The sequence below is a fragment of the Dermochelys coriacea genome, chromosome 12, assembly GCF_009764565.3.
Source record: "Dermochelys coriacea isolate rDerCor1 chromosome 12, rDerCor1.pri.v4, whole genome shotgun sequence".
Taxonomy (NCBI): Eukaryota; Metazoa; Chordata; order Testudines; family Dermochelyidae; genus Dermochelys; species Dermochelys coriacea.
This window is the reverse complement of record NC_050079.1, coordinates 43,510,413-43,538,351: the sequence shown is the minus strand read 5'-3', so window position 1 is coordinate 43,538,351 and position 27,939 is coordinate 43,510,413. Positions and strand designations below refer to the sequence as shown.

Sequence of the window (27,939 nt, the reverse complement as noted above, 5' to 3'; positions counted from 1 at the left end):
GCGGGCGGGGGGCAGTCGGGGCAGTATCGGGGGGGCACAGCCCGGGGGGCGGTACCGGGGGGTTCGGGAGGGGGGCAGAGGGGGCAGTTTCTGGGGGGGGCACAGCCTGGGGGGCGGTACCGTGGGGTGCGGGAGGGGGGCAGTATTGGGGGGGCACAGGCTGGGGGGCAGTACCGTGGGGCGCGGGCGGGGGGCAGAGGGGGCAGTTTCTGGGGGAGGCACAGCCCGGGGGGCGGTACCGGGGGGCAGAGGGGGGCAGTTTCTGGGGGGGCACAGCCCGGGGGGCGGTACCGTGGGGCGCGGGCGGGGGGCAGTCGGGGCAGTATCGGGGGGGCACAGCCCGGGGGGGCGGTACCGGGGGGTGCGGGAGGGGGGCAGAGGGGGGCAGTATCGGGGGTGCACAGCTCGGGGCGGGGTGTTACATCACATGACACATTTCCTGTTCCGGGTCAGGCTTGTCACGTGTTAAAGTCCTCTTCCTCCCTCTGCCCCCACGCGGGGCGGACCGGGAGAGCTCGGGCGCCTGGGCCGCTCTAGCCCCCGCCCTCGCTCTATGGTGGGCCCGGCTCCCGGCCTGTCTCTCTATGGTGCGGGGCGGGGCGGGGCAGAGCGGCTGCTCTCGCGGGGCATTGTGGGACGGGAATGGCGGCGCTCAGTGAGCGCTGAGGCGGCTGCGGAACGGGCGTCGAGGAGACGCGCGTGGCGGGGCTGGGGGGGGCCGAGAGGTGAGAGGCCGGAGGGGGAAGTTGTGCGGGGGAGGCCGGAGGCCGCGGCGGACCCGGCCGGGGGTGGCGAGCCGGGGGTGGCGGCACCCGGCCGGGCGGGCGCCGTGGTTGGTTCTCGGGGCACCGGGGGCCGAGGAGCCCGTCAGCGGCTCGCGCCCGCCCGCCGGCCTGGCCGGTTAACAGCGGGGCCCCCGTCCTGGGGTCCCTCGGAGCGTCCCCGTGGTACCAGCCCTGCCCCGCAGAGCCGCTGCCCGTTACCAGCCTCGCGGCTGCTCGGGGGCTTGTAGTTCAACAGACTCGGGCGTATTGCAGGGGAGCAGAGAGTCTGCTAAGAAGAAGAGAGCGATGGAAGCGGCCACAATAAGCAAAGCCGTACAGTGCGAGCTAGAGCCGGCGTGATTGATGGTTGCCTTTCTTATCTAATAAAGGCCCCCCCGCAAAGATTGGTGTGTCGCAGGGCTGGCCGGCCGGCCTTACGAGAACAGGGATGCCGTCTTTCCTGAAACGCTCCCAGGGGAGACGAAAGCCTCCAGACGGCGTTTTCTCTATTCATAGACAGGGTGATCCTGTGTTACAAGGTTGCTTTTTACCTTCGAGTGGCTTTGATGGGGTTTTGTTATTTTTGATGGTTTTCCATTGACTGTTGTGGGATGGGGCACGTGAGGACAGCTGAACCTTGCGCTACATCAGTGGGCCATCACTGGGACATAAGACTTTCTGGTGACTGTCTTTTACTCCAAGACTATAGGGTGAAGTTTTCAATATAGTTACATTATTCCTTAACTATTACACACAGATGCATGTCTTAGGTTATGTCTACACTACCACTTAGGTCAGCAAAATTTATGTTGCTCCGGGTGTGAGTATGCCACCCCATGGGTGACCTAAATTATGCCAGCATAAGTGCTAGTATGCACAGCTGCTTCTAGGGGGTGGTTTAATTATGTCGACAAGAGACCTGTGATACTGTAAGGTCTCTAATGTTAACATAGCCTTGTGATTGATTATTAATAAATTAATACCTTGAAAGTGTGTATGTGGTGTACACTGTGGGATTGTAGCTAGCTGTGTTGATCCCAGGATATGGGGGAAACAAGGAGGGTGAGGTAATATCTTTTATTGGACCAACTTTTGTTGGTGAGAAAGACAAGCTTTCGAGCTATATGGAGCACTTCAGGTCTGGGAAGGGTATTCTGAGGCCTTGTCTACACTGCCACTTTACCAGCACTGCAACTTTGGTGTGAAAAAGCACCCCCCTGAGCACTGCAAGTTTCAGCACTGTAAAGTGGCAGTGTAGACAGTGGTGCCACGACTACACAGCCATGTTATGTTACCACCGCAGCGCTTTAATGTTGCTAGTAAAGACATACCCTGAGTGTACAGCTAGCATAAGTAGTTAACACATTGTAAGAAACCATTCTAAGTGAAGTGGCCTGTTAACACCTTTGCAGTAACCCAGGAGCCCCCTCTTCTTGCCTTCAAACAACCCCCCATCTCATAAAACTCATCATCATCAGTAGGCTCCCCGCAGACACACCAAGGCCCGGTCTATGCTTCCACTTTACAGCGCTGTAACTTTCTCACTCAGGGGTGTGAAAAAACACCCCTGAGTGCTGCAAGTTTCAGTGCTGTAAAGTGGCAGTGTAGAGAGTGCACCAGCGCTGGGTTCTACTCCCTTTGTGGAGGTGCTGCGACCACACAACCACTAGTGAAGATTACCCTCAGAGTGGCATTAGACCCTGCCACAACAACACATGCAAAACCTGCAGACATACCTCCACAGCTACTAGGATCAGTACTACTCACAACACACCTTCTAAGAGCTATGGTCCTACACATGCTTATCACAAATATTTGGGGTACCTCAGCCATGTGTGTGAAGCAAGGCAATCACTATGCTCTCGAATGAACTCACAGAAAAATAACAGACAAAACCAGCATACCAATCATGGGAGAACACTTTTCACAAAACAATCACTCCATATCTTGCCTCTCAGTCCTCATCCTCAAAGAAAACCTGCACGATGCCTTCAAAAGACAAGCCTGGAACTTAAATTCATAACTGCGTGACACCAAAAATCAGGGTCTTGATAAAGATCCTGGATTTGTGGTGTATTACAACAGTCTGTAACCCGCCAGCCTTCCCCCCACCTTTTTTTTTCCGTCCTATTAGTGCAAAGGTGTTAATGGGCTACTTCACCTTGAATGGCCTTTTACCATGTAAAAAAGAAAAGGAGGACTTGTGGCACCTTAGAGACTAACAAATTTATTTGAGCATAAGCTTTCGTGAGCTACAGCTCACTTCATCGGATGCATTCGGTGGAAAATACAGTATTGACTGTAATAATGTGTTGACTATATTTTCCACTGAATGCATCCGATGAAGTGAGCTGTAGCTCACGAAAGCTTATGTTCAAATAAATTTGTTAGTCTCTAAGGTGCCACAAGTACTCCTTTTCTTCTTTGCGAATACAGACTAACTCGGCTGCTACTCTGAAACCTTTTACCATGTGTTAACTACTTATCTTAAACAATATGTGACCCTCTTTCCCAGACATGAAGAGCTCTGTGGCTAGAAAGCTTGTCTCTCTCACCAACAGAAGTTGGTCCAATAAGATATTGCCTCACCCACTTGCCTCTGTATTAGATATAGTGAGTTTGTTAGGTCTGAAACAGGAGTTGCTTGTAAAGAACAGTGAAGCTTTTACCTGTTTGCATCAATGGGCTGTTGTATCACAGGGGCCTGAGGGTCCCTCAGGGTGTAACTTGTACCCAGGAGAGCCCAGCCTGGGAGTGAGGTGGGGGGCCTGGGCTGAGCTTATGGGATCAAGACACAGAGCCAATAGCTTGGGCTGGGCAGAGCAGCAAGGCTAGGGCAGCGGGCAGTGAGTGGGTCCAGCTGGGCCCCAGGAACCTCTTGCTCATTGGAGCCAGGCTGCTCTGTGGGGAGATTTGTGTTGCATCTGGGGTAGGGGCTGGCAGAGGTTTTGAACGGAGCATGCCAAATGGGCACTGTTCTTTATCTCTCACAGTTCAAGAGGAAGGCATGTTCAATGACATTGCACGTTTAAAACTGATAAAAAGGGAAATATGCTTTAGCCTATGTATGATTAGCTTCTGGAACCCACGGCCACAAGATATCACCAATGCCAGTATTTTGGTAGCATTCAATAAAGGACTGGGCATCTGTCATGAATGAGAATATCCAGTTTTGCATTAGGATGAAAAGAGGGGTACAATCCTTCTCTTCTAGGGCATAAAGCACCTGTCTAATTTATGGGGTTTTTCTGATGGGCAAATTATTCCATAACTACACACGCAATGTTTCATGCACCTTTTCTCTGAAGCTGCTGGTGGTACAGGCCGTTGTCTGAGACAGGAGCCTAGACTATATGGGCCCCGGGTCCAATCTGATCTGGCCAGCCTTGTGTTCCTAAAGGATTGCTTTGTATAGAGAATGTTTTAGGATGCCAGAAGGAGATCAGTTTATCCAGACATTGAGCTTGGAAAGGATGTGGAGTAGGGTGGGGAAGGCTGATGTTTTTTTCTAAGAATGTGGATGGGGGGGCCTTTTTTCTAGAAGTTGAAAGGGCTTTTACCCATGAGGTAGTCTATTGCTGAGATGAACTATCTGGGGGTTTGGCTTTTGAAAGGAGATCTGGCTCCTAGGTTGTCAGCTTGACAGTGTAAACGTTCCTAGTGTAGTGTCTTGGGGCTTTGAACTTCTTCAGCACTGATCCAGAAATGATTGATTCTTCTTCCCCTGAAGGGAAATTGGAACTCTGAGCTCCTCGGTCATGTCTCCTGGGAAAGTGAGAGGCTTGCTTTTTTTGGGAGAGAGCAGTGCAGGGAACCCCATGTATGCCCCTTTCCTCCTCTCTTCTTAGTTAATCAGAAGCCCAATCCCATGAATCTCAACAACCTTGTCTTCTCATACCAGTGCCTGATTGTGTTCCTTTCAGAGAGCCCCAGGGAATAGACTGCTTGGGCCACAAGATCCTAGCGATGGAGGATGTCCCTGAGGACACTTCGATGCACCGGCTGGAAGGAGCTGATCTGGAGACACAGGTTGGAGGCTTGATCATCAAGAAGAAAAGTGCCTGCAGTGAGCAGCATGTCTTCAAAGCTCCAGCCCCCCGCACCTCACTGCTGGGGTTGGACTTGCTGGCTGCACAGAAACGCAGGGAGCGAGAGGAGAAGGAAGACACAGAGGACAAGAAGAAGTCCAAAGTCTCCTCCTACAAAGATTGGGAGGAGTCCAAAGATGATTTGGGAGGCTCTGAGGAGGAGGGGAGCGACAGGGCCAGCAGGAGCAGCCGGCAGGACAGGTGACGGTCCTGGCACGAGGTGTGAGGGGAGTTTAGGGCCTCTCCCATTCCTTGGGTGGCTGCCATGTCCTCCTTTTCAGGAAGGGGCTTGGAGTGAGTGCCTGAAGGCAACTGGGCTGATTCATGGAGCTAGTTGTTGTGCTGGATCCAGGGCACACAGGAGAGAAACTGTGGGCCCCAACCACCTGAGGAGAGGAGAGACTGAGATTTCTCTGGGCTGGGAGCTGTTGGAGGGCTGAACTCTGCTAGATAGAGTGAAGGCTCGTGCATGGGGATGAGGTCTGGAGGCTTCCCCAAGTGAAGGGCCTTGGGTGGAGACAAGTCTGGTTGCCACATACGTATCTCAGAGAAGGAGCCAGGTGTTCCTTGGCAAGACCTTGTCCCAGCCCCCTTGGGAGTGTTTCCTCCTTGTTCTTGGAAGCATTTTGTCTCAGCTACTGAGGCTTGTGCCTTCCCCCTGGGGTCTGCTGAGGCCAGCTGAAGGGAGGCAGTGGGTTCCCTTAAAGTTGCCTTATGGGTGGAGGGTAGGAACATGCCTGCCAAGCTGGGAGCAAAGGGAATTTGCAGGCAGGCTGTCATGCTCAGTTCTTTGGCACAGGTTCCAGTTGCACACGCCTTGCCAGGCTAGTAGTGAATGAGGGCAGGCTCCTGTGTGACGTGTCAGGGAGTAGTGGGGGCTGCAGGCAGAGTCACAGTACGTTCCTGACCCTGCTGAACTGCCGTTTGCCCCTCAGGCATTACCGCTCTGCCCACGTGGAGACGCCGTCCCACACTGGGGGGGTCAGCGAGGAGTTCTGGGAGCGCAGCCGGCAGCGGGAGCGGGAACGGCGAGAGCATGGTGTCTATGCCTCCTCCAAGGAGGAGAAGGAGCACAAGCGGGGGCGCAATAGAGAGCGGGACCACGACCGTAAACGGGACCGAGGTAACTGTCCTGGAGACCTTCGTGACTGCTGACATAGGCTCTGGGACCCTGGCTTTGGCTGCTCTGAATCCCAGGGTGTGGTCCTGAATCTGGGGTGTGATGGGCTCCGGAGGCTGTTCACACCCTGCATGTCTGACTCGGCACTCTGTTTGCAGAGGAGCGGGACAGGAGCCGTCATAGCAGCAGCCGGTCAGAGAGGGATGGCTCGTCAGAGAGGGGCAGCAGCAGGAGGGGTGAACCAGAGAGCCCCAGACACCGACCTAAGGGTAGGAGCAGCTGCCCTTCCTACAGGGCTCTTCCGCAGGAGCTGGCAGGAGCAATGCGCTACGCTTGAGGGGCTCTGGCCCCTTCACCAGGGGAGAGCGGAGCGAAAGTCCCCGGCTGAAGAGGCCCATGACTAGTGAACCGCCTCATATCTACAGCCTTCCTGGGGAGTGAGACTGGGGTGCGGGGGCCCTGGGGTGACCTTTGAGTCTGCGCCTGTGCCCGGGAGCATGGCTGCAGGTCTGCGTGGCTGGTACGGGGAGCTGTGGCAGCTATTCCCCTGGGGGCATGTCTCCTTAGACTATCTGGGTCAGCCCATAGAAAGCCCAGGATGAGTTGGTAAACATGTAAGAGGGCCCCCTTGCTCTACTCCCCTTTGGAAGGTCCCAGGCCTGGATGCAACTTTGCAGGGGCCTAGGTTGGCTCAGCATGAGGCATCAGACCCAGTTTCCTTTCCCCAGATGCAGCCACACCATCTCGCTCGAGCTGGGAGGAAGAGGACAGTGGCTATGGCGGCTCACGGCGCTCGCAGTGGGAGTCGCCTTCCCCTACGCCTTCCTATAGGGACTCCGAGCGCGACCGCAGCCATCGGGCATCCTCCGCTCGTGATGCAGACAGGAGGGACCGGGACAGGTAGTGGGATGGAGGGGCAGGGCCTAGCAGGGTGCCTGAGAGGTAGCTTGAGGGGGCTGCGCCCCCTGATGATGCTGCAAGGGTCTAAGTTTCCTCTAAGCTGTGCTACTGTGTGGCCACGCAGCTGCCTATTAAGCCTCGCACTGAGGCTCAGGGCTGTGGTGGGGGGAGATGCCTCTCCCCCAGCATGGGCCTGTGCGGTGGGGAGAGGTGTACTCCCCTCTCCCCCAGCGCAGACCTTCCCTGGACTTGCCGCAGCTGGGGGAGAGGAGCGCCTCCGCCCCTCCCCCTCCCCCCCAGCTCAGCCCTGCCGAAGCTTCCACGGCTGGGGAGAGGCTCCTCTCTCCTGTCCCTGAGCTGCTGTAGTGAGAGAGGGCTCCCCGGGGCAGCCTGCACCCCAACCCCCTCATCTCTGGTCCCACCCCAGAGCCCACACCCCTCTGCCCCAGCCCTGAACCCCTAATCGCCAGCCCCACCCCAGAGCCCGCACCCCCAACCAGAGTCCTCATCCCTGCATCCCAATCCTCTGCCCCAGCTCTGAGCCCCTCCTTCACACCAAATCCTTCGTCCCTGGCCCCACTCCAGATCCTGCACCCCCAGCCAGAGCCCTCTTCTCTGCATCCCAATCCTCTGCTCCAGCCTTGAGCCCCCTCCTCTATCCTGAACCCCTCATCTCCAGCCCCACCGCAGAGCCCGCACCCCCAACTGGAGCCCTCACCTCCTCCCCCACATCCCAACCCTTTGCCCCAGCCCTGGCCCCCTCCCACACTCTGAACCCCTCGGCCCCCCCCCACATGAATTTTGTTATGTGTCACATACCACCTCCATATTGGTGCACATAGCACAATTCATTCTGCACATGGACGTAAAAAATTAGAGGGAACACTGGTGGTGGTATGTGGCTTGTGAGCCATAAGTTGCAGTTCCCCTCTGGCGAATCCATGAGGTTGGCCAGTCATTCCTGTCCTGCTTCTGTTTTTGCAGGTCAGTGAAGAACAAGTACCCGGATGAGACACCGCTGCCCACCCCTTCCTACAAATACAATGAATGGGCTGATGACCGGCGGCACCTGGGGGCCACTCCACGGCTATCCAGGGGCAAAGGTGTGGCAGAGGAGAGACCAGACTACCTGGCCCCTCCTCCATCACTGAGACTAGCACGGGGCTGGCTTCCTGGGGCCTCCTGGCTGAGAAGCAGGGGGCAAGGGCTGGTGACGGCCTGTGCTGACCAGATTGTTCCTTTCTCCAGGGAGGCGTGAAGATGCAGAAGAGGGTATTTCCTTTGAGACGGAGGAGGAGCGGCAGCAGTGGGAGGATGACCAGCGGGTAAGAGCCTCTCGGGCGGCCCAGAGGCTGTGAGCCAGGGTGGAAATGGCAGGAGGGCTCCTCTGTACCTTGACTTGCTGGGATGAGGCCTGAGAGCAGAGCACACACAGCCTGGGTCTGAGGCACACCAAGGCAGGCAGAACCGCGTAGGGGTCTGTGGGGCCCCAGTGTGTCGGGTGGAGGAGGCTCAGCAGGGTGTGGGTGCTTGGTCTGGGTTTGCTATACATGGATGCTGGGTGATGGGGAAGGGTCCCTCTGTGGGTGGGGGGGAGAAGGGAAGACCCATTAGGGCCTCAGGGATGGGATCTCTTGGGGTCTGGGTGGCTCAGTGCAGGGTCCCTGTGTTGGGGGCTGGGTGGCTCAGTGGAGGGCTGAGGCTCAGTGTGGGATCCCATGGATGCAGGGGGTCTGTTTGTGGAGATTGGACACTCAGTTCCCAGAATGCTGTCTGCACACTTTTCTGGATCCTGTTCTGAGCCATTGGCTCCCCCAAGTGGTGAGACTGAGTATGGCTGCTCTCCATTGCAGACAGAGCCCCCCAGCTAGGGTTAGCTTGGGGCAGCCCCTCCTCCGAGCAGGCCTGATCAGCACCTCTGGAATGTGAGCCAGGCCCCGGAGTCCTGCATGTCAGGGCACTTCTCCTCTGGGAGTTTGGTAGCAGGCTGAATGCGCAGCCCACCTGAGCTCTGTCTCTGGCCATTCTCACCCTGCCTTCCCCATCTCTCTCCTTCCCAACTCCATGCCTGCCCCCATCTCTCAGCAAGCCGACCGGGACTGGTACATGATGGACGAGGGTTACGACGAGTTCCACAACCCCTTGGCCTACTCATCTGAGGAGTATGTGAAGAAGCGGGAGCAGCACTTGCACAAGCAGAAGCAGAAGCGCATCTCTGCACAGCGGAGGCAGATCAATGAGGCAGGAGCGCAAGGCGGGGCCAGGCCACTCTGAACATTCAGGGCACTTTCCACCCCAGGGATTCCCATATTACTGGGGGGTGGGGTGTAGGGATGACGGGTCCTGCAGATCAAGAGGGTGGAGGGAATAGAAGGTGACTTTGGGATGGCCTAGCATGGGCGAGGGATACGAAAGAAGCTTCTGGCTTTGGGAAGTATGATGGAGCCATGCCCCATCGCTCTGGTGTCGCCCCCCCACCCCTGGTGTAGGGATGGACAGTGGGAGCTGTGGCCCTGTCCTGAGTCTGGGTGTCCCAGTGCTCTAGATGTACATGGTGTGGCAGGCCCTAGCTACTGTCACTTGGAGGCTGGGGTTAGGACTAGAGTGATGGGTCCCCTGCCCACTGCAAGCACACCCAACCCCTGAGGGAATTCTGCGACAAAAAATTAAAAATTCTGTGCACAATGTTTTAAAATTCTGCAAATTTTGTCAAAAAATAAATGTGGAGGCTCCAGTATGGCAGTGGGGAGCATGGGTGACTGGCTGCACAGAGGTGGGAGATCACCTTGCAGCCCCCCCCTTTGCTCCTCTGGGACAAGGACTTAGAGGTGAGGCTGCACTGAATTTTGACACCGCACAAGGGCAGGACCTGCTGCAGAGGTCCGTGTCCCTGGGGAGGGTTGCGGGGTGATCTCACACCTCTGTCATTTTTCTGTGGGGAAGCAAAGAAATCTGTGTGGGACATGAATTTTGCCCCTGCCCAGTGGCACAGAATTCTCCCAGGAGTAACACCCAGGTGCTGCCTTAGCACACTGGCTAGTCGTGTATCCAGACTCCCTGCAACGTCCTGAGCTTTGGAGTGATCCAGAGGTAGCATGCCTGTCATACAGCACCCAGTGATGAGAGACTCCCCCCTGGGGCAACAGTTCTACAGCCCAGCCTGCCTTCCTTGCAGCCACTCAACTCTAATGTTACCCCACCCTTCTGGCTCCCCCCTCCCTGTGGGGCCCCTGGTTGTCTCCTCTCCCTAGAGTTGTGCGCACTGACGCCATGGTCTCCCCCTTAGTGATCTCTCAGCTGGGCAGGGCAGATGGAGTGCTGCTAATCTTCCCTCCCAATCAGCCCGCCAGCTCCTCAATCACTTTTGTGGCTTGTCCTTTGAATGGGCTTGGCCTCCTGATATTTTCTGTTACTGTGGTGATCAGATCTGAACATTGCATTGCCAGTGCCATCTTCCTAGCCATCTCTGGCGGGGGTGCTTCCCTCTTTGCTTGCGGACCAGAGACCTCTGCAAATGCAGCCCCAAAGGCACTCTTTGTAGATGGGTTGCGTTGCAGTCGGACCTGGCTTCCAGCCACAACCCTCTTCCTGGGGAGTCTCCGCTAGCATTTCTCCCAGAGCGACTGGCCTGGCTAAGCCCCATGTTCCCAGCTCACCAGGTACGCATTGTATCTGTCATCAGCCTGCTGAGAGGGCTAAAGTTCACTATGGCCAGACCAATGGCTGCCCCTGCAGCCTCTCCACGTCACAGTCTTACTGTCCTGGAGCTGCTCTGTGAGTCTCTCACAGTAGGATAGCCATACAAGTCAGAGTGTTCTTTGTGGGTGATTTCAGAGTAGCAGCCGTGTTAGTCTGTATCCGTAAAAAGAAAAGGAGTACTTGTGGCATCTTAGAGACTAATAAATTTATTTGAGCATAAGCTTTCGTGAGCTACACTCACTTCATCCGATGAAGTGAGCTGTAGCTCACGAAAGCTTATGCTCAAATAAATTTGTTAGTCGCTAAAGTGCCACAAGTACTCCTTTTCTTTGTGGGTGAGGAAGGGAGCTGTAGCTTAGATGTGAGGAATCTGTTCTCCATCTGTGAGTGTGGCAGGCTGATGAGGGAAGCTAGGGTATTGTGCCCACCCCACAAGCTGGAGCAGGGTCTGTAACCCTGATGCCTGTGTTTCTCCTTCAGGACAATGAGCGCTGGGAGACCAATCGCATGCTGACAAGCGGGGTGGTCCATCGGCTAGAGGTGGATGAGGACTTTGAGGAAGATAACGCAGCCAAAGTGCACCTGCTGGTACACAACCTGGTGCCCCCATTTTTGGATGGGAGGATCGTCTTCACCAAGCAGGTAGGGGCTCTGCTGGGGGAGAGCCACTAGCCACTGCAAGGAAGCTCAGGCCTTGTCTACGCTACAAAGTTTTGTCAGCAAAAGTTATGCCTCTTTAATTAAAGCTGCTGTTGTATGTCCACACTAGCTCCTTGTGTCAGCAGAGCGCATCCACATGAACAGCTCTTGTGTCGACACAGAAAGCAGTGCACTGTGGTAGTGATACCACTGTGCAACTATCCACCCCCGGTGCTGTGGGAAGGGTTTGCAATGCCTCATGCATCAGATACAGCATCACATGATGCAGATTCCTCAATCCCATCCTTTCAGGGGCATCCTAGTAGATTGTCAGCTGTTTTTTCAACTGAAGTGAGTGTGTGTTTGTGGGGTGGGGGAGGAGGAGAGGAGAGAAGAGTGGTGTGTCTGGGGCGGGGGAGACAGCAGGCTGACTGACCTATCCTGAGGCAGGGGGAGGGGGACTCCCCCCCCATGTCAGCCCCCTCTGCTTGGCACAGGAATCTCTCCTAGAGCAGCCAACTCTGCCTGCCTTCCTGTGAGTTCTCTCACAGCCTCTTCTGCTGCCAGGAGCAGCATCCTGTGCAGCTCTGTGAGCTCTCCATGCAGAGGAATCTCAAAGCAGCTCAGCAGTCTCTCCTCTCCCACCTCCCTCTCGCAGTGCAGGGCAGAACAGGAGCATGGCACGCCAATGATTTGCTTTTTGTTCCCCAAATAGCTGGGCTGTCAGATACTTCCCGGAGCTTTGAAAGGGGAGGGGCGCATGCCTGCAGGGCAGCAGAAATCAAAACCGTGAGCAGAGCGGCCATAGCAGGCATTTTGGGATACTGGTGGAAGCCAGTTATTTTGACAAAACAAACAGCAGTGTCTATACTGATACTTTGTCCCTTTAACTTTGCCACAAAAACTTTATGCCTCTCATTGTGGTTTTATTTTGTTGGCAAAACAGCAGAGTTTTGCCACCAAAAGTAGCTTTGTGGTGTGTACACCTCCCCTGTTGTGTCAGCAAAAGCTGCCTTTTGCGGACAAAACGTTGTAGTGTAGACAAGGCATCAGTCAGTGCTGATTTGGGACCTCTCCCTCTCTTGCCCCTCCCCTCCAGCCAGAGCCAGTCATCCCGGTCAAGGATGCCACTTCGGATTTGGCGATTATCGCCCGCAAAGGCAGCCAGCTGGTGCGCAAACACAGGGAACAGAAGGAACGCAAGAAGGTAGGTGCCTGGTGTGGCTGCTATCTCCTGGAGGTGGGGTGATCTGTTTTACTGTCTGCGCCTAGGAGCCCCAGTCATGGACCAGTCCCCACTGTGCTAGGTGCTGCACAAACACAGAACCCACATATGGTCCCTGCCCCTAAACATAAGACAAACGACGGGCTATAAACAGGCCAGTGGGGAATCCAAGGAACCTGTGACAGAGTGCTGGACTGCAGGATAGGCTCTGCTCTCGGTACCCCAGCAGCCTAGCCGCTGTCCAGTTATTTGTAGGCATTATGGCAAAGGAGGGGGCAAGATTGCATTTGTCTAGGCCAGAGACACAGTCAAGACTTGCAACGAGGAGAGCCGGGCCAAGAGTTTCAGCAGTGTGATGGATAAGAAGGGCTGTACGCTAGAGATTTTGTGCAAAGAGAATCAGTACCATTTAGACATAGCCCAGAGGTGAGGACCTGGAGAAAGGTACGAGTCGAAGATGACTCCCAGGTTACAGGCCTGAATGTCAGGCAGGATGATAGGGTTGTTCACAGCGATCGAGAAGGAAGGCGGGGGTAGGAGCTCGGTTTTAGAGATTGAGCTGATAGCTAGACACCCGTGAGGAGATGTCAGTGAGACAGGCTGAGACTTTAGTTTGGACAGACAAAGATGGGTCTCAGGTTGAGAGGTAGCTCTGTGAGACATCTGCATAGAGATGATAGTTAATGCAATTGAAGGGGCCACTGAGCTTTGTGGAACCCCCATGGAAAGCTGGAGACAGGATGAGGAGAATTCTCTGAAGAACGTGCTGATGAAGTGTTTAGAGTGGTAGGGAAAGAACTAGAAGAGAACAGAGTCATGGGAGCCAGTGGAGGACAAGATTTCAAGAACATGGTCGATGGTGTCGGCAGCTGACGGGTCAAGGAGGATAAGGATGGAGTACTGGCTCTGAGCTTTGCCTAGGAAGAGGTCACTGAAACCACTCTCAGCGAAGTCTCTAATGGTGTGTAAAGGGCAGAAGCTGAGTTGGAGGGGGACTAGGATGGAAATGGAAGAGAGGAACTCCAGACAGTTATTGTAGACAGCATGGTCAATGAGCTTAGAGAGGAAAGGGAAACGAGGCAGTGGTTGGAGTCAAAGGACATGGGGTCAAGGGTGGGTTTTTAAGATGTAAGCGACTACAGCGTGCTTGTGTTGTGAGGGGGAAAGAGCCAGAGGAGAGTGAGAAGTTAAGCAGAAGAGTAAGGGAGAGGATGGAGAGTGGGAGCAAGGAAGATCAGGGGATGGGATGGGGTCAGTGGAGTTAGAGAAGGAGAACAGATGAGAAACTTGAGAAACTTCTGTGTCTATGACCAGGGAGAAGGTGGTGAGAGCTGGGGGGAAGGAGTGGGAAGGGAAGGTGAGCTGAAGGGAGGGGAAGATCATATGTTGTATTTTGCCAGTTTTTCTCTTGGAAGAAATTGGTGCCGAGAGAGGAGGGGACGGAAGGAGGGTTTGAGGAGCAAGTCAGGTGGTGAAAAGGCAGCTGGCGTTGTTGGTGCGGGATTCAGTTCAGCTGGAGAAGTAGAGTTGTTCAGCTAGGAAGATGGCAGAATGGAAGGAGGAGATTACGCATTTGGAACGGAGGGAATAAGCCCAGCCACGGAATTTCCACCTGAGACGCTCTGCAACATGAGAGCCGGAAGGGCGGAAGTGGCTGTTGTGGCTGACCCATTGCTGGGAGGTGGCAGGGTAGATCTGGTGATGGGAGAGAGGGACAAGAGAGTCGAGAATGGAAGAGAATGAATCATGGAGACGCTCCTCAAGGATATCCATGGAAAAGAGAGAGGAGAGGGCTGAGAGCAGACAAGAAGTCAATGCTGATGGACTGGAAATCATGGAAAGACGGAGTAACAGTCTGAGGTGGGACTGATGGGTGATGCTGAGAAGAGAACATGGGAGGGTTGGAGAGTGGGGGCCTCAACAGCCAGAGAGAGCAGTGCTTGGTGGAGACCAGATCAAGGGGATGACCCTTTTGATACATAGCAGAGTTGAACCAGGGCAAATAAGAAGGTGAAGGCTGGCTGGTGGGGAGTCAGCCTTCTTTCGCTGTGTTCCTCCTCCAACCCCTGCAACGAAGGAGACCCCCGTGTCCAAAGGAATTGCATTAATAGATTCTAAAGGCAGAAGGGACCCCTGTGATTTTAGTCTGACCTCCTGTATAACACCAGCTGTTGCACTTCCCTGAAATAATTCTGGTTTGAACTAGAGCAGGGGTTCTCAAACTTCATTGTACTGCGACCCCTTTCTGACAACAAAAATTACTATGTGACCCCAGGAGGGGGGACCGAAGCCTGAGTCTGCCCTGGGCAGGGGGGCCAAAGCCCAAGCCCCACCACTCGAGGTGTGTGTGTGTGGGCGGCAGAGCCATAGCCCAAGGGCTTGTAAGCCTGAGCCTCTCCATCAAGGGCTGTGAAGTCCTCGGGCTTGGGCTTTGGCCCTGGGCCCCAGCAAGTCTAACGCCAGCCCTGGCGACCCCATTAAAATGGGGACTTGATCTACTTTGGGGTCCCGAACTAGAGCATAGCTTTTAGCAAAACATCCAATCTTAATTTAAAAATTGCCAGTGATGTAGAATTCACTAAAACCCTTGATAAATTGTTCCATTTTTTTAACCCTTCGTGGTAAAATTTATATCTTTCTTCCAGTCTGAATTTGTCTAGCTTCAACTTCCAACCATTGGATCATGTTATACCTTTCTCCTCAAGATTGAAGAGCCTATTTTCAAATATTTTTCACCATGAGATCAAGTCACCTCTTTATACTTCTCTCTGTTAAGCTAGATTGAGCTCCTTGACTCTATCACTGTAAGGCAGGTTTTCCAATCCTTTAATCAGTCTCATGGCTCTTCTCTGAACCCTTTCCAATTTATCAACATCCTTCTTGAACTGTGGACACCAGAACTGGAAACAGTATTTCAGTAATGGTCACAAAAGTGCCAAATACAGAAGTAATATAATCTCCCTTCTATTGAATATTCCCATTCATACGTCCCAGGATCGCATTAACCGTTTTGGCCACAGTGTCATACTAGGAGCTCATCTTCAGCAGATCCATCCACCATGACCCCAAGTCCTTTTCAAAGTCAGTGCAACAAGGATAGAGTCCTCCATCCTGTAAGTATGGCCTGCATTCTTTGTTCCTGGGTGTATTGCCTTACATTTGGCGTCTTGAAACACACTTTGTTTGCTGTGCCCAGTTTACCAAGGAGCCCAGAGTGCTCTGTATTAGTGACTTGTCCTCGTCGTTATTTACCACTCCCCAAATCTTTGTGTTATCTGCAAATGTTATCAGTGACTTTGTTTTCTTCCAGGGCCTTGATGAAAGATGTTAAATAGCCTAGGGCCAAGAACCAATCCCTATTGGACTGCACGAGAAAGGCAACCACTCAGTGATTCCCTGTTTACAGTTACATTTTGAGACCTGTCATTTAGTCAGTGGTTCATCCATTTAATGTGTGGCATGGTGATTCTGTGTATTAGTTTTTTAATCAAAATGTTGTGTGGGCCCCAGTCAAATGCCTTACAGAAGTCTAAGAAGAATCTTTCTTCTTTTTGTGGCCTCCTGCTGTGTAGGGTGTCCACCAGGTTCCGGCGTTTATTTCAGCCTTGTGCTGGTCTGTTCAAGATGAAATTATGGACTTGGCTCCTTTCTCTAGGGTTCTGTGAAATGTTTCTCTAGGTCCCTGTCTTTTTCTCCATATCATTGTGGTGAAGGTCATGTTGGTGGCATCCTTAAAGTGTGTCCTAAATATGTCCGTCGTCGTCGTAGCATATTTGATGCTTTGCTCTACTTAGTTTCTGATGTTGCAAGCAATTCTTTCCAATGATCTTTGAAGATCTTTTGCAGAAATTTACTTTGGAATGAGTTGATCTTACCAATTTCTGTTGTAGACTGCCATGACTGTGCTCCATAAAGGAGGACAGACATGATGTCAATGTTAAAAATTAAGATTTTTGTGTCAGTGCCAATCAGCTACTCTTCCATATCTTTTTCGGTTTATGAAAGTTGTTTGCTGCTTTTGATAGTTGCTGCTTGACATCTAGCATGTGTCACCATCATTGCACATCTCGCTCTTCGTCTATTCTGAGGGTTACTTTTGGGACATTGATAGCTATATACTTTGTCTTCCTCTTGATGAACAAACCAACTTGTTTTTGCTGTGTCTGCCAAAAGCTGGGTGGTGCTTTGTTTGTCCATAAAATTCTTCAGTTTCCTTCCTCATGAAATAATCAATGATCAGTGCAAACAATAGTGAACATAAGAATGGCCATACTGGGTCAGACCAAAGGTCCCTCTAGCCCAGTATCCTATCTTCCAACAGTGGCCAATGCCTGATGCCTCAGAGGGAATGAACAGAACAGGTAATCATCAAGTAATCCATCCCCTGTTGCAAATTCACAGCTTCTGGAAAACAGGCTAGGGACACCATCACTGCCCATCCTGGCTAATAGCCATTGATGGACCTATCCTCCATGAACTTATCTAGTTCTTTTTGAACCCTGTTAGAGTGTTGGCCTTCACAACATCCTCTGGCAAGGAGTTCCACAGGTTGACTGTGTGTTGTGTGAAAAAATACTTCCTTTTGTTTGTTTTAAACCCGCTGCCTATTAATTTATTTTGGTGACCCCTAGTTCTTGTGTTATGAGAAGGAGTAAATAACACTTCCTTATTTACTTTCTCCACACCAGTCATGATTTTATAGACCTCAATCATATGCCCCTTTAGTCGTCTTTTTTCCAAGCTGAAAAGTCCCGGTCTTATTAATTTCTTCTCATATGGCAGAGCTCCATACCCCTAATAATTTTTGTTGCCCTTTTCCGAACCTTTTCCAATTTTACAAGCAAGGTAGGCTAATTCCAGCAGTTAACAAGAATATCTGAGGAACAGTGGGGGGTGGGGTGGGGTGGGGGGGAGAAATAACATGGGGAAATAGTTTTACTTTGTGTAATGACCCATCCATTCCCAGTCTCTATTCAAGCCTAAGTTAATTGTATCCAGTTTGCAAACTGGATACAATTAACTTAGGCTTGAATAGAGACTGGGAATGGATGAGTCATTACACAAAGTAAAACTATTTCCCCATGTTTATTCCCCCTCACCCCCATTCCTCAGACATTCTTGTCAACTGCTGGAAATGGTCCATCTTGATTATCACTACAAAAGGTTTTCTCCCCCCCACCCCACACTGTTCCTCAGATATTCTTGTTAACTGCTGGAATTAGCCTACCTTGCTTGTCACCATGAAAGGTTCTCCTTCCTTCTTCTCCCCCCCCCCCACTCCCCCGTTGCTGGTGATAGCTTATCTTAAGTGATCACTCTCCTTACAGTTTTCAGAGTAGCAGCCGTGTTAGTCTGTATTCGCAAAAAGAAAAGGAGTACTTGTGGCACCTTAGAGACTAACAAATTTATTAGAGCATAAGCTTTCGTGAGCTACAGCTCACTTCATCGGATGTGTGTATGATAAAACCCATTGTTTCATGTTCTCTGTGTGTGTATATAAATCTCCCCTCTGTTTTTTCCACCAAATGCATCTGATGAAGTGAGCTGTAGCTCACGAAAGCTTATGCTCTAATAAATTTGTTAGTCTCTAAGGTGCCACAAGTACTCCTTTTTTTTTTTCTGAAAATCTCAGTACACTATATCCACTGGATCCCCCTTGTCCTTGTTGAACCCCTCAAAGAATTCTAGTAGATTTTTGAGGCATGATTTCCCTTTACAAAAAGCATATTGATTCTTCCCCAACAAATTATGTTCATCTATGTGTCTGACAATTTTGTTCTCTACTATAGTTTCAACCAATTTGCCCGGTACTGAAGTCAGGCTTACCGGCCTGTAATTGCCAGGGTCACCTCTGGAACCATTTTTAAAAATTGTTATCACATTAGCTATCCTCCAGTCATTTGATACAGAAGCTGATTTAAATGATAGGTTTCAGACTACAGTTAGTAGTCCTGCAATTTCACATTGAGTTCCTTAACTAGTCTTGGGTGAATATCATCTGGTCCTGGTGACTTATTGCTGTTTAGTTTATCAATTTGTTCCAAATCCCTCTAATGACACCTCAATCTGGGACAGTTCCTCAGATCTATCAGCTAAAAAGAATGGCTCAGGTTTAGGAATCTCCCTCATTCTCAGCTGTGAAGACCGATGCAAAGAATCCATTTAGTTTCTCCGCAAGGGCCTTATTGGCCTTGAGTGCTCCTTTAGTATCTTGATCGTCCAGTGGCCCCACTGGTTGTTTAGCAGGCTTCCTGCTTCTGATGTGCTTCAAATTTTTTTTGCTATTACTTTTTGAGTCTTTGGCTAACTGTTCTTCAAAATCTTTTTTGGCCTTCATAATTATATTTTTATACTTCACTTGCCAGAATTTATTCTCCTTTCTATTTTCCTCACTAGGATTTAACTTCCACTTTTTAAAGGATGCCTTTTTGTCTCTCACTTCTTTTACTTTGTTGTTTAGCCACGGTGGCTCTTTTTTGGTTCTCTTACTATGTTTTTTAATTTGCAGTATACATTTAAGTTGTGCCTCTATTATGGTGTCTTTAAAAAGATTCCATGCAGCCTGTAGGGATTTCACTTTTGGTGCTGTACCTTTTAATTTCTGTTTAACTAACCTCCTCGTTTTTGTGTAGTTCCCCTTTCTGAAATTAAATGCTACAGTGTTGGGCTGCTGTGGTGTTTTCCCCACCACAGGGATGTTAAATTTAATTATATTATAGTCACTATTACCAAGCGGTCCAGCTATATTCACCTCTTGGACCTGATTCTGTCTTCCACTTAGGACTAAATCAAGACTTGCCTCTCCTCTTGTGGGTTCCAGGACTAGCTGTTCCAAGAAGCAGTCTTTTAAGATGTCAAGAAACTTTATCTCTGCATCCTGTCCTGAGGTGACATGTACCCAGTCAATATGGGGATAGTTGAAATCCCCCATTATTATTGAGTTTTTTATTTTAATAGTCTCTCTGATCTCCCTGAGCATTTCACAGTCACTATCACCACCTGGTCAGGTGGTCGGTAATATAGCTCTACTGCTATATTCTTATTATTCAAGCATGGAATTACTATCTGTAGATATTCCAAAGTACAGTTTGGTTCATTTAAGATTTTTACTTCATTTGATTCTATGCTTTCTTTCACATATAGTGCCACTCCTCCACCAGCACAACCTGTTCTGTCCTTCCGATATATTTTATATCCTGGTATTACTGTGTCCCATTGATTATCCTCATTCTACCACATTTCTGTGATGCCTATTATATCAATGTCCTCATTTAATACACGGCACTCCTAGTTCACCCATCTTATTATTTAGACTTCTAGCATTGGTATACAAGCTCTTTTAAAACGTGTCACTTTTTAGCTGTCTCCCATTACATGATGTAATTGAATGAGACTTTTTTTCATTTGACTGTTTCTCATCAGATCCTACCTGTATTTTATCATCTTCCATAGTCTCTTCCTTACGAGGACATAGAGAATTTCCATTAGTAGTTCCTCCCCTAAGGGATATCTCCGTCCAAACCACGTGCTCCTCCGCACCTGTCGACTTTCCTCCAGCCCTTAGTTTAAAAACTGCTCTACAACCTTTTTAATGTTAAGTGCCAGCAATCTGGTTCCATTTTGGTTTAGGTGGAGCCCATCCTTCCTGTATAGGCTCCCCCTTTCCCAGAAGTTTCCCCAGTTGCTAATAAATCTAAACCCCTCCTCCCTACACCATTGTCTCATCCACACATTGAGACCTTGCAGTTCTGCCTGTCTAACTGGCCCTGCATGTGGAACTGGAAGCATTTCAGACAATGCTACCATGGAAGTCCTGGACTTTAATCTCTTAACTAGTAGCCTAAATTTCGCCTCCAGGACCTCTGTCCTATCCCTCCCTATGGTACCTACATGTACCATGACCACTGGCTCCTCCCCAGCACTACACATAAGTCTATCTAGATGTCTCAAGTGGGGGCATAGAACATCCTTACGATATTCAGTTGTCACTGCAAATCATTTGTTGTCACCATCTCCAACAGCAAATTATAATAATAATAATAATACATCAACAGCACAGTTACCAACAAACTTGTAATCTCATAAATTTGATATCAAGTTAGTTTAACAGGATCTATTTTCCACAAACCCACGTTAATTGGCATTAATTGCATTACTCTCCTTTAATTCTTTATTAATGGAGTCCTATATCAGCTTCTATGTTATCTTGCCCAGGATCAACGTCAGGCTGACAAGCCTGTCTTTACCCGGGTCATCCTATTTACCTTTTCTAAATATTGGCATGACATACACTTTTTTCTAGTCTTATAGAACTTCCCCAGTGTTCCAAGAGTAACATCCCAGCAGCTCCTTGACCAATTCTTTTAAAACTCTGGACCTGCAAGTTATCTGGACCTGCTGATTGTAAAATGTCCTTACTACAATAGGTGAAGTTTAACATCCGCCTGTGTTACTACTGGAGTGAAAAGTGTTGCATCAGCTTATGGTATGACTGATGATATGATTACATCATCTGTTTTTTCCCTAAATACAGAACAGCAATATTTATTGAACTTACCTACCTTTTCTGCATTGTTGACAAATCTACCTTTTCCATCCAGCAATGGACCAATAGTGTTGTTAGGATCTTTTTTGTTCTTAATTTACTTTAAAAGGCTTCATAGGATCATAGAATGGGAATGGACCTCAAGAGGTCTTTTAGTCCAGTTCCCTGAACTCAAGGCAGGACTAAGTTATTATCTAGATCATCACTGACAGGTGTTTGTCTAACCAATCTCTTAAAAATCTCCAGTGATGGAGATTCCACAACCTCCCTGGGCAATTTATTCCAGTGCTTAGCCACCGTGACAGGAATTTTTTCCTAATATCCAACCTAAACCTCCCTTGCCGCAAGTTAAGACCATTGCTGCTTGTCCTATTCTCAGAGGTTAAGAAGAACAATTTTTCTTCCTCCTCCTTGTAACAACCTTTTATGTATTTGAAAACTGTTATCATCTCCCCTCTCAGTCTCTCTTTTCCAGACTAAACAAACCCAGTTTTTTCAGTCTTCCCTTATAGGTCATATTTTCGAGACCTTTAATCATTTTTGTTGCTCTTTTCTGGACTTTCTCCAATTTGTCCACATCTTTCCTGAAATGTGGCGCCTAGAATGGGACACAATAACTCCAGTTGAGACCTAATCAGCATGGTGTTGAGTGGAAGAATTACTTCTCGTGTCTTGCTAACAACACTCCTGCTAATACATCCCAGAATGATGTTTGTTTTTAGTTTTTTTGCAACCATGTTACACTTTTGACTTATATTTAGCTTGTGATTCACTGTAGTCCTAGATCCCTTTCTGCAGTACTCCTTCCTAGGCAGTCATTTCCCATTTGGTATGTGTGCAATTAATTGTTCCTTCCTAAGTGGAGTACTTTGCATTTGTCCTTATTGAATTTCATTCTGTGAACATCATCTTTCTTCCATTTGTTTATATCTATATATAAAAATGTATTTATTTTTCATAGCTGCATTCACTTTCCCTCTAAGCTAGGTTGTTTTTTAACCAGTGCAACCTTCTCTTGATTGTGGCTTTTTGGGCCTCTAGAGTGAATTGGAGAGGATCCCATTGTTACTCTGTGTGCATGAGGGAGAAGTTAAGGGTTTGAGTCAAGATCCAGTGGCTGGAAGATGAAGATGGACAGATTCAGTCTAGAAATAAGGCATGAATTTTTAATAGTGAGAGGAATTAACTGTAGGAACAAGTTACCAAGGGATGTGGTGGATCCCCCAGCACTTGAAATCTTTAAATCAAGATTGGTGTCTGCCTAAAAACAAATCTGCTCTAGCTCACCCAGAAGCTATGGGCTTGATGCTTCAGGAGTCATGAGTGAGGTTCCAGACTAGATGGTCACAATGCCTGACTACGAATGTCCCATCTGGGATGTGACTGCAGAGGGTTGGGCTCTTTGTTCCTCTGCTCTTTTGATGAGCTGGCACTTTGCTCTCTGCCTTTCAGGCTCAGCACAAGCACTGGGAGCTGGCTGGCACCAAACTGGGAGACATTATGGGTATCAAGAAAGAGGAGGAGCCGGACCAGACTCTGACAGAAGATGGCAAGGTGGATTACAGGTAGGCGTCTGCTTGGTGGGGTTCTGAGCCTGGGACTTGGGTGAGGTCCATGGAGTCACACACTCAGGGGCTGCCGTGTTCCCCCAGGACAGAGCAGAAGTTTGCTGATCACATGAAGGAGAAGAGCGAGGCCAGCAGCGAGTTTGCTAAGAAGAAGTCGATTGTGGAGCAGAGGCAGTATCTGCCCATCTTTGCTGTGCAGCAGGAGCTGCTCACCATAATCAGGTACCACTGCTAGCCCCTCCCTCCCGGGCAGCTTCTCTTAGGTAGAGAGGCAAAGCCAGATGGGCCGTCAGCTCCTGTACAGCTCCTGGGTGGAGCCCAATAACTTGTCTGACTGAAGCATCTTCCAGAGAGGCCTCCAGCCTTGACTGGAAGGCATCAGGAGATGGGGACACTGCTGCTTTCCCCTGCTCCCCCTCCCTCCCTCAGGCAGTTCTCTGCACTGGGGGTGGGTCCCTCGGCTGTGGGAGCGGGCTGCGCAGCTCATATGCTGGAGCAGGGAGAGAAGCCCGCTGCTGAGAGCCCTCTTTCTGCTCTTCCCTAGGGATAACAGCATTGTCATTGTGGTGGGGGAGACTGGGAGTGGCAAGACCACCCAGCTGACCCAGTACCTGCATGAGGACGGCTACACCGACTACGGCATGATCGGCTGCACCCAGCCTCGCAGAGTGGCTGCCATGTCAGTAGCCAAGCGGGTCAGCGAGGAGATGGGCGTGAGCCTGGGAGAGGAGGTGAGTCTGGCCAGGCCCTGGGGTAGCCCTGCTGGACTGCTAGTGAGGTGTGCTTGCAGGTGCTGACTTCTCTGCTCTCCAGGTGGGCTATGCCATCCGCTTTGAGGACTGCACATCAGAGAACACAGTCATCAAGTACATGACGGACGGGATCCTGCTGCGGGAGTCCCTGCGCGAGGCCGACCTAGACCACTACAGCGCCATCATCATGGATGAGGCACACGAGCGCTCGCTCAACACAGACGTGCTCTTCGGCCTGCTGCGGGAGGTCGGTGCACCTGAGGGTGGGGCGGGACATGGGATGGTGTAGGGGCAGCAGAGACACAGGCCAGAGCCTGGCTGCTGGGAGCACGGATTGGATGCTCTGCTGGGACTTGGGGAGGGAAGGGTAGAGAGATGGAGGCTCTGGGGCAGGGGGAGTGAGCTGTGCCCTTCGCAGAGAGGGGAGGGAGTCAGCACAGTACCCTGCTCTCCCAGTGTCGGGGGTGGGAGGAGGAGGAGTGGCCTGGGCCCTGTCCCCTCCTTCAGTGTCTGGGGGGAGGGGTGGTCAGCCCAATGCCTGCCTGGGCCCTGCCCCATGCTGCCCTTGCAGTCTGTCTCTCCAGGTGGTGGCGCGGCGTGCGGACCTGAAGCTCATTGTCACCTCGGCCACCATGGACGCAGAGAAGTTTGCCTCCTTCTTTGGGAACGTTCCCATCTTCCACATTCCTGGCCGCACCTTCCCTGTTGATGTCCTCTTCAGCAAGGTGCCCGGGGCGGGTGTGAGAGGAGAGGGGGTCTGGGCAGGTCTGGCTGCGCACGGAGTGGAGGTGGATGTTCTGTGTGATGGGTCCTGTGCACGGGGGGGAGTCGGGGTGTGGGCAGCCAGGCCCCCCTTGAACTGCTCTCTGCCTTTCAGACCCCGCAGGAGGACTACGTGGAGGCTGCGGTGAAGCAGACCCTGCAGGTGCATCTGTCTGGGGCCCCTGGAGACATCCTCATCTTCATGCCAGGCCAGGAGGACATTGAGGTGACTTCAGTGTGCCTGAGGCACTAGGCACCTCCCCTCCCTGGGACCTGGAGGCACTAGGCACTCCTCTTCCCCCTCACCCCCCGGCCCTTGTGCCTTTGCTTGCTTTCACTCCCCTCTCTGTCCCCAGGTGGCCTCGGAGCAGATCGTGGAGCATCTGGAGGAACTGGAAAAGGCCCCAGCTCTGGCTGTGCTGCCCATCTACTCTCAGCTGCCCTCTGACCTGCAGGCCAAGATCTTCCAGAAGGTAGCATGTGGTAGGGTCTCCTGGGAGAGGGGAGCAGTGGCTGCTGGGCATGGGACTGGCCAGGGCAGGGCCTGCTGTGTGGGGGGCACCTGATGTCAGACTGTGCAAAAGGTAAAAGCCAGGGACCCGCCACTCCCTGCGGGGCGCTGATCCTGGCATTCCTTGTCTGCATCCCTGGGGGCACTGTCAGTCGGGGGCTGCAGGCTGCCAGCCCCTCAGAGCGCTGACATCTGGTGTGTTGCAGGCTCCGGACGGTGTCAGGAAATGCATTGTCGCCACCAACATTGCGGAGACCTCGCTGACTGTGGATGGCATCATGTTTGTCATTGACTCTGGCTACTGCAAACTGAAGGTGAGGCGAGGGCCAATGGCGTTGCCCTGCTCCCTGGAGCTGCTGCGTAGCCGCCTTTTGGGCCCTGCCCTGCACCTCCCACCTGTCTCACTGCTCTTTGCCTGCCCTGCCAGGTCTTCAACCCCCGCATAGGGATGGATGCCCTGCAGATCTACCCCATCAGCCAAGCCAATGCCAACCAGAGGTCGGGTCGTGCTGGCCGGACGGGCCCAGGTCAGTGCTTCAGGTAGGTGCCTCGCTGCAATATTAACCCCTTGGGTGCTGAGCTGTGGACATAGTAGCTGCTTCCCCTCGGTTGGCTTGACTCTAGCAGCTCTGTGGGAAGGGTCCTGGAGCTCAGGGGAGAAGGGAAATCTGAACTGTGTGGCCAAGGCTCCCCTGGCAGCTCCCAGTGCACAGCCCAAAGTGCCCCAGCTTGGAGGGGGTGCTCCCATTTCAGGGGTCTCCCAACTGCACCACAGGGAAGCAGCAGGTCCAGAGCTAGCTGCCTTGGTCCCTCGGCTGCAGCGATGGCATCTCCTTGTGTACCCAGCCCCTCCTGCCGTGTTGCTGGGGCCGTGTGCAGGGTCTGCTCCCTGCCCCAAAGCAGGGCAAGCTGGAGCTGCAGCGACTGTGCCCAGGATCCCTGCTCTAGAGGACCTGCCCCGGCTTGCTGTAGCTGAGCTCAGTGGGGAAGTGGAGCTATCTGAGGGGCTGGCTGGGGAGGAGGGAATGGCGCTCATGGCCTCGGTTCCCCAGGCTCTACACCCAGAGCGCCTACAAGAATGAGCTGCTGACCACCACGGTGCCTGAGATCCAGCGCACGAACCTGGCCAACGTGGTGTTGCTGCTCAAGTCTCTGGGCGTGCAGGACCTGCTGCAGTTCCACTTCATGGACCCGCCCCCTGAGGACAACATGCTGAACTCCATGTACCAGCTGTGGATCTTGGGAGCCATGGACAACACAGGTGAGGAGGGAGGGGAGAGCTGGGGGATTCAGGGTGAGGGGGTAGGGGGCGCTGGGAGCTTGACTTGCTACCGGCTCCTGTGTTGCTCTGGCAGGTGGCCTGACCTCAACAGGGCGCCTGATGGTGGAGTTCCCGCTGGACCCGGCGCTCTCCAAGATGCTCATTGTCTCCTGTGACATGGGCTGCAGCTCCGAGATCCTGCTCATCGTCTCCATGCTCTCTGTGCCCGCCATCTTCTACCGGCCCAAGGTGCGTGCCGCTGCCTCTCCTCTCCTTGTGTGTGGGCTGGGGGGCTGATACCTCCCCTCCAGCTCTAACCCTGCGCCCCCTGCTCCCATCTAGGGCCGGGAGGAAGAGAGTGACCAGGTGCGGGAGAAGTTTGCTGTTCCGGAGAGCGATCACCTGACCTACCTAAATGTTTACTTGCAGTGGAAGAACAACAGCTACTCCATGCTGTGGTGTAACCAGCACTTCATCCACGCCAAGGCCATGAGGAAGGTGGGGCAGTGCTGGGAGGCCAGGGCCTGCAGGGGCAGAGGGTGGGGTCTCCAAAGTGAGTGGGCAGCCTGACAGGCATGCGCTGTTGCAGGTGCGGGAGGTGCGCGCCCAGCTGAAGGATATCATGGTGCAGCAGCGCATGAGCCTGGCATCCTGTGGCTCAGACTGGGACATCGTCAGGAAGTGCATCTGTGCCGCATACTTCCACCAGGCTGCCAAGCTGAAGGTGAAGGGTGGGGTGTGCAGGGCACAGGCTGGGGGGGGCAGGGTACTGTCCGGGGCTGTGCTAACCCGGTTTTTTGCACAGGGCATTGGGGAGTATGTGAACATCCGCACCGGCATGCCCTGCCACCTGCACCCCACCAGCTCTCTCTTTGGCATGGGCTACACTCCAGACTACATCGTGTATCACGAGCTGGTCATGACCACCAAGGTGAGCGGGCAATGCCCTCTCTGCTTGCGGGTGAGATGTTCTCAGAGGGGGCGGGAGGTGGCGTGGGTTGGGGCCTGGCCCTCCACAGGAGCTCTGCCGTCCATTGTGCCGGTTAGTGCTGGGCTGAGGGAGGCTGAGTAGCAGCGATACCTGGGGAGGGGAGGATGGGACCCCTGTGGCCTGGCCTTGCCCTTGCTCCTTCTCCCCCCAGGAGTACATGCAGTGTGTCACGTCCGTGGACGGAGAGTGGCTAGCGGAGCTGGGCCCCATGTTCTACAGCATCAAGCATGCGGGGAAGTCGCGTCAGGTAAGGCTCCTCCCAGCTGCCAGGGGTGCAGGCCAATAGCTCTGTAAAACGGGAGGGGGAAACCTCCATGGAGGCTGGGCTTTGCCCACAGCCAAGCTGATGCTGCCGCTTTGTGCCCAGCTATGCCCACACCCCTGCAGGCCTGGGGAGCGGCGCAGGGCACCCAGCTAGGCAGCATTGGGAATAGGTCTCCCCTTCCCAACTCTTTGGGACTTTGCAACTGAGCCCTTTCCCTTGCTGCTGTTGCAGGAGAACCGCCGTCGGGCCAAGGAGGAGGTGTCTGCCATGGAGGAGGAGATGGCTCTGGCTGAAGAGCAGCTGCGAGCACGCCGGGAAGAGCAGGAGCGCCGCAACCCACTGGGCAGCGTGAGGTGGGTGCTGGGCATGGTAGCAGGGGCTGTCCCAAAGGGCCGCATGTGGATGGTTCTCGCCTGCGGGCTGCTGGGGCCCTAGGGTGATAATGACTTTGCTGTGAGTAGCCCCCGAGTGGGGGAGGAGCAGGTCCAGCGCTGGGGCTTTGGGCCTAGCTGACAGGGTTCTAAGCTCTCCGGCCCCATGGCTAATGGCCCTTGCTCTCCCTCGCAGGTCTTTGAAGATCTATACTCCGGGGCGAAAGGAGCAGGGGGAGCCCATGACACCACGCCGCACTCCTGCCCGCTTCGGTCTGTGAGCAGGCGCTTCCCTATGCTGGCCTGGGGCTGATGGATTCCCTGTGGGGAGCTGGCTCTGGCAGGGCTGTTCCCCGCTGTGTGTAAATGTGACTCTGGGGTGCTGGGGCCCTGCCCTGCCCTGGCACCTGCACACACCTTGGCACTGTTTGCTACAGAGGAGAAATAATTTTATTTGTATAAATGTTGGTGGCCTCCA

At 52.4% G+C, this 27,939-nt stretch overlaps 1 protein-coding gene across 6 annotated transcripts; it reads left to right on the top strand.

Annotated features, from left to right (window-relative positions):
• The first annotated feature begins 398 nt into the window (after positions 1-398).
• DHX38 (DEAH-box helicase 38) lies at positions 399-27,939 on the top strand. Of its 6 annotated transcripts, none has more exons than XM_038367763.2 (27): positions 399-725; positions 4,688-5,053; positions 5,788-5,975; positions 6,131-6,241; positions 6,701-6,872; positions 7,857-7,975; positions 8,121-8,197; positions 8,958-9,113; positions 11,052-11,213; positions 12,310-12,417; positions 22,433-22,545; positions 22,633-22,770; positions 23,093-23,279; positions 23,362-23,547; positions 23,885-24,025; positions 24,178-24,288; positions 24,419-24,535; positions 24,780-24,887; positions 25,001-25,113; positions 25,626-25,834; positions 25,929-26,083; positions 26,177-26,332; positions 26,424-26,558; positions 26,640-26,765; positions 26,977-27,072; positions 27,322-27,443; positions 27,658-27,939. In XM_038367763.2, the coding sequence occupies exons 2-27, from the start codon at positions 4,731-4,733 to the stop codon at positions 27,740-27,742; spliced, it is 3,714 nt and encodes a 1,237-aa protein (XP_038223691.1). In that variant the 5' UTR covers positions 399-725; positions 4,688-4,730; the 3' UTR covers positions 27,743-27,939. The 6 variants fall into 6 exon arrangements, with proteins under 6 accessions (XP_038223691.1, XP_043350664.1, XP_043350662.1 ...); XM_043494729.1 differs by having other exon boundaries at positions 466-556; XM_043494728.1 differs by lacking the exon at positions 399-725 and adding an exon at positions 1,309-1,474.

Bases quoted from the DNA above. Each gene is read 5' to 3' on its own strand.
- DHX38 (XM_043494727.1), top strand. From the start codon at position 4,731: ATGGAGGATGTCCCTGAGGACACTTCGATGCACCGGCTGGAAGGAGCT. The intron at 6,873-7,856 runs GTAGTGGGATGG...CTGTTTTTGCAG, and splicing joins GACAGGAGGGACCGGGACAG to GTCAGTGAAGAACAAGTACC. The intron at 23,548-23,884 runs GTCGGTGCACCT...CTGTCTCTCCAG, and splicing joins TCTTCGGCCTGCTGCGGGAG to GTGGTGGCGCGGCGTGCGGA.